Source organism: Arachis ipaensis, chromosome B07, assembly GCF_000816755.2.
Source record: "Arachis ipaensis cultivar K30076 chromosome B07, Araip1.1, whole genome shotgun sequence".
NCBI classification, from domain to species: domain Eukaryota; kingdom Viridiplantae; phylum Streptophyta; class Magnoliopsida; order Fabales; family Fabaceae; genus Arachis; species Arachis ipaensis.
Window position 1 is genome coordinate 56,746,175 of NC_029791.2, and position 11,071 is coordinate 56,757,245.

The 11,071-nt window shown below is 37.1% G+C and overlaps 1 protein-coding gene across 1 annotated transcript; it reads left to right on the top strand.

Moving 5' to 3' along the window:
• On the top strand, positions 8,893-10,825 carry LOC107607331. The gene is made up of 2 exons (XM_016309299.1): positions 8,893-9,117; positions 10,592-10,825. Exons 1-2 carry the CDS (start codon positions 8,893-8,895, stop codon positions 10,823-10,825), a joined length of 459 nt encoding a protein of 152 aa, XP_016164785.1.

An 11,071-nucleotide genomic window follows, 5' to 3' on the forward strand; every position in this document is an offset into this window, starting at 1 on the left:
TGAACTAAGTTGAAAAAAATTGTATTGTCAAACAAAAATAAATATTAAAGACTATTTTATTTATTTCTTTAACTTAACTTAATGTGCTCTTAGATATAGTGTTTTGTTATTGTTCATGTTCCTTTAAGATACGAACACAGTAACACACATCTTTCGTTTGGTTTGGTGAGACACAAATTTAATGAATATAAAAAGATATAGATGGACATAAATACACAAAATTTATATACCACTTTTAAGTTGAGATACTAAAATATAGACACAAAACACTGATTTTTTTTCCTTTTTCTCCTTGAATAGTTTTTAAATTTCAATTTTAACTCTAAAGTCTAATAATGTTTCTTTCTCCTTTTTTTTTCCTTGCTTCTTCCCTCTCCCTCTTCATTTCTCCATCTTCTTCTAATCTCTCACTATCCTCTCCCCTCAATCACGCCTTCCTTTACCATCATTGTGATGCCGCCACTCTTTGTCATTCGTTCAGATTTGTTACCCACCACTAAAATAGTCGCAACGTTGTCGCCATGCAACTCTAGCAAAACAGCAAAATAGCAGCGCCATCACCGTCCAACCTTTAGAGATAGCAAGTCGCCGCGCCATTGCAAAGTTATCATTGTCGACTCCTCGCAATCCAACAACTCACAGCATCATCATCATCCACCCTTCGTGGCCTAGCATTTTGCAGTGTCCACCCCTCGTGACCCAAGAACACTCTTTTGTGTCTTTGTTACTAAACGGAACCTAATTTCTATGGTGTACATATTCTTAGTTTTTAATTAAGTTGTTTGGTCGGTACCCACTAAATTTTTTATATTCATTATTTGCAATAAATTTTCTTTTTCTTTGCCTATATTAAAAATAACTTCACTTATTATTTTCTTTTATTAACATTCACTATTATTGATTTGATTTTTTTAATTTTAAAATTCATTTATCCACACTTATATATATATAAAAGAGAAATGCTAGACAAGCATTTCTTGAACTAACCAAGTATTCGCACGCTCTTTCTTTTGATTCTTCTTTTTTATCGTCGTCATCATCATCTTCTTCTTTTGCATGTTTCTTTCTTTAATGTCTTTGTCATCATCACTACCGCCACTGCTACCGTGGTGATCATCACTATCGCCACGGTTTTCTGATGTTGTTATTGTTGTTTAATTTTTTTATCTCTTTTTTTTCTCCTTGTCCTCTTTTATTATTATTATCGTCGTCGTCATCATTTTCATCTTCTTCTTCTTCCAACAAGTGAAATATGCATCGTCATCATTTTCATATTCTTCTTCTCCCAACAAGTGAAATATGCATAGTACATAAATTTTGGTGTACGACATAAAAATATTAGGGAATAACACAAAAATTTTGATGTACAGTACAGAAATTTTTGGAGGACTATATACTCAAAACATTGACTCACCCAACTAACAAAATATATTCGCAGCAAAAAGTTGTGTGCTATTTGCAAAAATTTGTATGCTATGTCACGAATTTGTATATTGTATCAATGATATATGCACAACACATAAATTTTGGTGCACTTTACAAAAATTTTGGTGCATAGCACAAAATTTTTGATGTGCAGCATAAAAATTTTGGAGAACTACATATTCCGAACATTGACTCATCCAACTAACAAAATACAATCGCAACAAAATATATTTATGCTATGTGCAAAAATTTGTGTTACATACAAAAATTTATTTATTGTACCAATAAAATATACAGAACACATAAATTTTGGTATACAATACAAAAATCCACTACAAGAAAAAAGGCCTATGGCCACGCTTTTTTCTTGCCACGCTTCAAAAGCGTGGCCAAAAATGGTCAATGGCCACGCTTTTATGAGGGTGGCGATAGATTAGAGATTTGGCCACTTTTTTTTTTGCCATTTTGCCAAAGCGTGGCGAAAAAGATCAACGCACCGTCACTCACCCTTTTTTCCACCGCCATTCCCTTCCTAACAGCACTAACACCTATCAGCTTTGGCAAAAACTAAAGAAAGAAGGAAAGAAAAGAAAAGAAAAGAGAGGGGGAACGAAGGAACAGAAGGGAGAAAGGAGGGGGAGAGAGGGCCGCGACGGGGGAGAAGAGAAGAGGTGAAGGAGACGCGCCGGCGTTGCTGGGTGTTGCCGCCGCCGTCGCAACCTTGCCGAGCCTTGGAGGGAGACCCCGCCGTTAAGCCGCGTCACCGTCGAACTCGTCCAACAGCGCCACCGCGCTCAGCCCTGTCTCGCGTCGCCACTGTGCCATGCGTCACCGCCGTTCGCACTGTCAGTTTCGCGCAGGGGAAACCATGGCCGTCGAGGGTCCATCCACGCCGTAGTTGAAGCTTGAACGCCGCTGCAACCACCGCGTGTTATCGTCTTCAAATCGCCGCCGTTGGAGTCGCGAACAGAGATCGCTCGCAAGGGAAATCGTCGCGGAGCTTCCGTCTTCGCCGCGTGCTGGGCTCGCCGTCGTTCTGCCCGCGCAGTTGCTGCGTTGCCGGAGCTCCTCGCCGCCGCTGCTGGCCCCGGAAACCGCCTTTCAAGCCTGTGTCTGTTGGTAAGCCCTAACCCTGCTCCAGCTTCTTTATCCGTTAAGTTCACCTTTATCGTGAGAGTTGTCGCTGAGGTTGTCTGTGCCAGGTTATACGGTCACCGTGAGTCTCTTTGCCACCGTCCAAGCTGCCATCAGAAGGATCCACCACAGCCTCCTCTGTTCTTGTCTTCGAATCAGTACTGCCCTTTTCCAGTTTCAATCCCAATTCTGCTATTTCTGAATATGTAACTCCTCAGTCCTTACTCTGGAATGAATTTGTCTTTCCTCTGAAAGTTGCCCTGGATGAACTTGTTTATTGTGCTGTTTTGGTGTTGATTCTGGACTTGTGATTGCTGTTTGTTGTATTTTTTTTCATTGTCCAAAATAAATGCTGTGGAAGTGTTACTGTTTCATTAATTTTTCTTGGTTGGTTGTTGCTGAGTTCTGCTCTGCTTGTTGCTTGGTCCATATTATATGAACTGCAATGATTTCAGTTTGTGGAACTGGTTAAGTCATATGAATTATGTTTGCTGCTTGCTTGAACCTGGGAAACATGCTATTTACTGCTGCTGTTTAATAAGTGTTGCTGCTTCGTGCCATGTGTTAGCAACTCGTTTTCTTGTTGCGATTCTTTGTGCTTATTATGCATTCATGCTCATTACATCCTTAATCATTGGCTGCTGTTGATTTCTCAATTTGCATTTCCTCTTCTTCTCACTTTCTATGCATGCATATATGATGTTCATTCTTGGATTCTTTTGGGGGGGTGTTTGCCTAAATTTGATTGGCATTGGGAAATTGTTGTGTGATCATGCAATTGCACTTGGATTCTTTTGCAACAATTATTCATGGATCTTATTTTTCATTTTATGTACGATCTAAGGGAAGGAAGTTTGAGAGGGCTAGAGGAACAAAGAACAACAAAGAACAACAAAGGACTTAGTGTTTAAATTATATTGTTTCTGTATTTTTCTACCGTTTTTAGTTTTGGAATTTGAACTCGAAATTTATTTTTGTATTTGAATATTAGTTTATTAATGTATAAAATAATTAAAGCAAAAATTGTCACTAATTACTGTTTGATTTGTCTTGCAATAAAAATTGCATACTATATTTATAGGTTTGGTAATAAAAAAAGATTGAAAATTTATATTGTAGTAATTAAGATCAAGTAAGGAAAAGAAATTTTTTTTTTTTAATTTAACAAGCCTTTCGCCACGCTTTTAAAGCGTGGCTGTATGTCTCCCTATCGCCACGCTTTTAAAGCGTGGCCATATCTCTCCCTATTGCCACGCTTCAAAAGCGTGGCCATATCTCTACCTATCGCCACGCTTTTAAAGCGTGGCCGTATTTCTCACCTACAGCCACGCTTTTCCAAGTGGCTGTTTGTAAAAAAGCGTGGCAAACAAAAAGCGTGGCAATAGATTGCAAAAAGCGTGGCGATAGAGCAACCGCCACCCTTTGATAGGTCACCCTTTCGAAAGCGTGGCGATAGCTCAAAAAGCGTGGCAAAAAGCTATCGCCACGCTTTTTTCAGCTTTTCGCCACGCTTTAAAAGCGTGGCAAAAGACGTGTTTTCTTGTAGTGATCTTAATACATAACATAGAAATTTTGATGTGCAGTATAAAAATTTTTGAAAAATTTCATACTCAGAACACTGATTTACATAACTAACAAAATATATTTGCAATAAAAAATTGTGTGCTATGTGCAAAAATTTGTATGCTATATGTTAAAAATGATGTATTATATCGATAAATTTGTGTTATACTTCGAAAATTTGTGTACTATATCAATAAGTTTCTATGCTCTCCAACAAAAATTTGTGTACTGGAGAAATCACAAAAAATAAAAAGTGTTGACGTATGCATGCGTTTTTTTTTTTTTGTTAAATTTTACACCAACTTAATTGAACATGGTTATAAAAATACTTGTACTTATAACATCACTCTATATATAAAAACCAAAAAGTAATGACCACCTTTAGCTTACTAATTTTAGAAAGTAGCCATTATCATAATAGTTAAAATCACAATTAACTCTTAAAATTTTTTTATATTATGATTTTGAATTAGTCAACTATTTTTATAAAATTAATATTAGGTCAAATAATTTTAGGATTTCATATTTTACTTACTTAAATTTATTTTTTTGATTTTATATACAATCTTTACTTTCTCTGCCTTGGCCACCACTATCATTTTAAGCTACACAAATTATGAGTGTTTAGATCTAAACTGATCCCAAGAAAATCCTCAATCCAAATAAAAAATTAAAACAAACCGGAAAATCATCTATCGTTCTCTTCTCACTCCACTAGTCTAGTCATTTCTCCTTGAGCTTCATTGTTGTCCACGAGTCGTCGTCTCTCTGTAACTGCGTCTCTCTACCACCGTCGAGTTTCCTCTCCATGACTCCATTACCTTTTCCTCGAGTACCGCCACCTTCATTTGGCCAGCATCATTGCTGTCCACTTCCTTGAGCTCTATTGTGATGTTTTTGTCCTCTTCTTTGATTCATCATCCCACTAGCTCTGGTACTATTTTCAATATTTTTTTGACTCTCTTCAATCTATGGCTTTCCCTTCTTCAATCTGCAGTTCTCTTGTTTGTCCCTTGTTCCATTTCTCTTTCTCTATTCTCCATATGAGCTCTATTTTAAATATTTCTTTCAGTTTTAATCTTTTAATTTTTTTAATGTCTATAAAAATCAAAAGTTGAATTTATTTGTTCTAATTTAAAGGTTCAACAATGTTAGCTCCATTTTATGAGGTATAACAAAACTTTTTTTTTTTCACTTTTATCTTGCAAACAAAGGAATTCATTGGTTAATTTGAGTTTCTAATGAGTTTGATTATAATTTTGTCTAATTGGTTAACTAGGAAGTTGACTCCAAGTGAACTTTGAAACAATCAAACTTCAAGAAAAAGAAAGTGATACACCACTCTTTCTTCATAACAATGAGCACTTGACACATACGGTATCTTTTACAAGTATATATAATAAAACCTTAAATTCTTTAAAATATGCTACCTCTAAGGACGCCTTGAGGCTATCCCAACTTCAAGATCGAAGAAACTGTTACACAACTCTTTACTTATACTTGTGATGCACACAATGCAAGAATAAGAATCAAAACTCTTTTGAAAGAGTAGATGAATATAATTTAAGTTCTATGAACCAAAAAGATTAATACAATTGAAGTTCTATGAACCAAACTATATGTGTCCATCATATTTATGTAAAATCTCCTTGTAAATATATAGAAATTGATATTGAATCACAATAATGCATAGAAGGAAGTTTGGCTACTAAAGATAGCTTCAATCTCTCTTTTTATAGGATATCAAACCTTAGAGACATTATAAGGTAGGTGGAAATGAACCGTTATGTCAAAACTAGTCGTTACAGATTTTTTGATATGTATCCAATCAATTGTTTCTTCAACCAATTGATTGGTTAAACAGTTGTATTCTAATATATTTAAATTTTTACTCCTCTAGCTAATTGTTTCAAGCACCTAATGAATTTTTTTTGAGATACCAATCGTTTGGTTGAATCCTCCAATTTATTGTATTCGATTATAGAATCGAAATATTAATTGTACTCCCTTTAGTCGATTGGTTGATGCATCCTATCGATTGTTTTTGTGATTGCTAATAGATTCACATACTATTCGAATTAATTGGTTCGTTTCCAAAATAAATAACTCTATTCTATTTTAAAACCAATCAATTTTCTGCTTAAGAAATCAATTGTTCGAATCGATTTGACATTTAACCAATCGATTGTTGATGACACGTCATTTTAAGTGATTTTTAGGATTATTTTTTATTTATTTTCTTAGATTTTAAATCAAATTTTTTATGTTTTCTAATAAAATTTAATAAATAATCAAATATTTGGAATTGGGATAGTATTTTTATGTTTTCAAAAGTTTTCTAGCTAAAAACACAGAAGAATTAAAGAAAAACTCAAAAAGAGCAAAAGCGTGGCTTAACGAGAAAAAGCGTGGCCCAAAGAACTGAAGCATGCATGCTTGGCAGATAAGGAAGCACGCCTAGCGGACCCATCCTCGTGCTCCAGTATGCCCGGCGGACCAACATCTACACCTGGCGTGTGTGTGCATCCTAGAAGGAGGTTTCGGGCTTTTGCCCAATATTCTCTAATACAAGTTCGGATTAAAAATAATTATAACTCTCAAGAAGCACAATTAAGACCCAAGCTTAATTATCCATATTATTAGAAAAATTTGTTATTAATTCTAGAAGATTTGTTATTAATTCTTTCTAGAAACATAAGAGATTCAATTGTTAGATTTGATTTGAATTATTGTTTCGAATTTTAAAATTATAAGTCAGTAATTAGTTAGCTTATCTTTTTATCTGAAAGATAAGATTATGATAATTATCTTATCTTCTTCTCTGTAAAGAAAGATTAGTTTAGTTTGAATTTGAATTATAGAATTAGGATGTAAATAAGTAAACCTAGTTCACAGAGAGACATCCGGTTCTTCCGTAATCTTTTTTTCTTATTTTTCTTTCACTTTTTCATGGATAACTAATTCTTTGTCAAAGGGTTAGGAGCTCTGTTTATGTTTTCTTTGGGTTATTAATCTATGTTCACTTTATTTTGAAGTTTTACATTAATCTATTTCATGATTGAGTTATTCGTTCTTCATTTGGATTAGTAGTATCGAAAGGTATGCTAATCTCTTTTAAATTCTTTTATTATAATTGGAAAATTTGATATTTGAATTAAAGTTTGAAAACTCTTTCACATGACTCTTTGAATTTGGCTAGGAATAATGGTTCAATTATTGTGCGACACATACATGGTTTCCAATCACTCAATTTTGAATAAGTGACATATAATTCGGATTAGAACAACTTTGCAAATTATGTTTTCTTCTAAGATTTAACTGGATAAGACTAGCTTGAATACGTGACATATAATTTGACCTAAGGACTACTTTTAAATCTTATTTGAATCTAAAAACAGTTTTGTGCTTAATCTATTTATTAATTAATTAACGACTAATTAATGCTTGAAAAACTGAGGAGCCAATGAACTGGAAATCAATTACTTAAGATTTGTCGTGAAAGATCTTTGCAAACTTCAAGATAAGTAAACAATGTTTGATTTCTCTAAAAGTATAAACATCTCCGAAGCCCTTGACTCTCACCATCTTTGTCTTCTCTCAAAGCAACATTCAAACTCTCTGTCCTTAAGCATTCAAGCATTCAAGCATTCGAGCACTCAAGGTTCTCAAGCTCTTAGTAAGACACAAGCTTGCCCCCTTCAAATCAGGTTTATTAATCTAATTAGCACTTGACCGGGATACAAGTTTCAGTTGTTAAAACTCAAGATGCATCCTATGACATTGCTAGAAGCAAACACCCAAGGGGACACTTTTGGCTATGCTCAACCCACTACTGAGCAAGTTAATTACATGGGAAACTCCTCCAGAAACCCCAATAATGATTCCTAGGCCAATACTTCCAATCAAGGATAGAGGAATCACCCTAACTTTGGGTAGAGAGAGTAGCCACAGAAGTCCCAACAGAGCTTCAACAATAACCAGGGCGGATCCAATTAGAACAGGTTTAACAACCGACAGTTCTAGCCCTCTCAGCAGCAGCAAAAGCCCTCTCAAACACAGATAATCTCTGACTTAGCCACAATAGTCTCTAAACTTTCAAAGGCCACTCATAGCTTTATACAAGAAACAAGAGCTTCAATTCAGAACTTGGAAGTATAAGTGGGTCAGTTGAGCAAGAAGATACTTGAGAGACCTCCTAAGACTCTTCCCAGTAACACAGAGGTAAACCCAAGAGAAGAGTGCAAGGCCCTCATCATGCGCAAGGAAGCCGAGCCTAGAGGGATGCATACTACTGAGGAATTTAAGGAAGAAAAGGCTCAAGAAAAAACTTGAAGCACATTGCTACATGCCCCATTGGTGGCACAGGAGCCTGAAGCACCACACCCTTAGAAGCTTCAAGAGGAGACCAAGGATCAGGAGTTGACTCAATTCTTAGAAATCTTTAAAAAGTTGCACATCAATATTCCTTTTGCTGAGGTGTTGGAGAAGATGCCTCCCTACAAGGCCAATTTGAAAAGCGCACTCTCTGAGAAGAAGGCCTTCAAGGGAGATGAAACTGTGGTGTTGACCAAGGACTGCAGTGCACTAGTTCAAAAGAGGCTACCTAAGAAGTTGTCAGATCCTGAAAGCTTCCTAATTTTCTGTACTATTGGGACTATCACATTTGAGAAGGCATTGCGTGATTTGGGTTCAAGCATAAATCTGATGCCTCTATCTGTGATGAAGAAGCTGGGGATCCAAGAGGCGTAGCCTACAAGAATAGCACTGAAGATGGCAGACAAGTCTCGGAAGCAGGCATATGGATTGGTGGAGAATATTCTAGTAAAGGTTGAAAACCTTTACCTCCCTGCGGACTTTGTGATACTTGATACGGGAGAGGATACAGATGACTCTATCATCCTAGGAAGGCCATTCCTAGCCACTGGAAGAGCCCTGATTGATGTTGAGAGACGAGAATTATGCCTGAGGATGCATGAGGACTATTTGTTGTTCAAGGTTTTTAAACCTCCATCAATCTCTAACAAAGGAGGTACTTGCTTGCATGATGGTGGTGTTCACTAGAAGTCCAATCATAACACATACTGTGAACAGGATCCTGTCTCTGGAGCTTGTTGAGCTGATTCGTGAGAGCACAGGAAAGAAGTTCAGAATGAGGGGTGAAGATCTGAGCCCCTATGATCCTTTTCCTTAGAGGAGCTACCCGTCAAGCTATTGACGGAAAAGAAGCGCTTGTTGGGAGGCAACCCAACCATAAGTATCCTTTAGTTTGTTTTAGTTTTATTTTAGTTTTGTTTTAAGTTTGTTTTTATTTCATTTTTCATTGATCTTTAGAGTTTTTCTAGTTTTTCTAACGTTTGTGATCATGTACAGCAATTAGAACAGGAACAGGAGAACTTAGACAGAAAAATAGCACACCCTGGAGAAGACATGCTGGGGGCGCTAGACACCAGGGAGGGCGTTTAGCGCCATAGGGGGAGCAGCAAATATGGGTGTCTAACTCCCACTTTGGGAATTTTACATTAATTTAGCACTACCCTTGGGGCGCTAAATGCCAGGCATTTAGCGCCAGCGGTGCTCATCCCAATTATAAAAAAAAGGGAGGTTGATCCTCTGCTGGCATTAAACGCTAGAACTGGCGTTAAATGCCAGAACTGGCGTTTAGCACCCAACAGAGCTGTTTCAAATTTGAAGGAGGTCTTGTCCAATGGTTTACCCCACTCCCTAACCACTTTTATCTATTCAAACTTATGCATTCTTTCTCCTCCTTACCCACTTTTTCATCCACATTCATCTATTCCATCACCCATCACCTCCCTTGATTCTCTCAACCAACCTCCCACTCCACCCAATCCACTCTCATCTATCCCATCAATCTCTCCTCCAAACAACCCAAAATTCAAATTTCAATTTCATCCCCCCACCGATACCCCATAACTGAAACCCAACCCCTCCCCACCTATAAATACCCCACTCTTCCTCCACTTTTATCACACCTTATACTACTCTCTTCTTTTTACTTACCTTTCACCATACAAACTCCCTTTTCTTTCTTTTCCCCTTCCCCTTAGTCAATGCCGAAGACTTCCCCTCTATTCCCTCCTATCCATTTTATTTCTTATTTTCTATTTTTATTTTACTCGGAGATGAGCAAATCTTTTAGGTTTGGTGTTGGGCACTCCGCTTTTTCTTCATTTTTACTATGTCCATGGCACCCAAGATCAGAGAATCCTCATCAAGAAAGAGAAAAGAGAAGGCTCCTACATCCGACCCATGGGACTTCACCCGGGTCTTTTCCAAGACACATGAGGACCACTTTTATGAGGTGGTGCATAAAAAGAAAGTGATTCCCGAGGTCCGCTTCGATCTAAAGCAGGGTGAGTACCCGGAGATCCTGTACCAGATTCTGAGTTAGGGTTGGGATGTTATGATCAACACTGTGACTAAGATTAGAGTATTGATGGTGCGAAAGTTTTACGCCAATGTTTGGGTAACATACAAGCATGTCAGTGGCATGAACCCGGAGCCGAAGAATTGGTGCACCATGGTCAGATGGCATATCATGGAATTAAGCCCAGAGAGTGTGAGGGTGGTATTGCAGTTACCAACATCTGGAAAGGACCCTCATTCATACACTCGTAGGGTCAACACTGACCAACGTTTGGATCAAGTTCTTGCTGACATTTGCCTCCTCAGAGCTCAGTAGAGGAGGGATTCTAGAGGTAAGCCGTTGATAGACCACTATTTTATGGTTTATCTTGTGCTCAATTGGGTGGTTTTTATCAAGTCCTTACCCACTTATTCATATGATTTGCATGATTTTACAATTTCTTCCTAGTTTTGTTCTATGATTGAAAACTTGTTTCCTAAGCCTTTAATTTATATATTTTAATTCCCCTTTATGCCATTCGATGCCGTGATCTGTGTGTTCAGTGTTTCAGGCTTTGCAAGG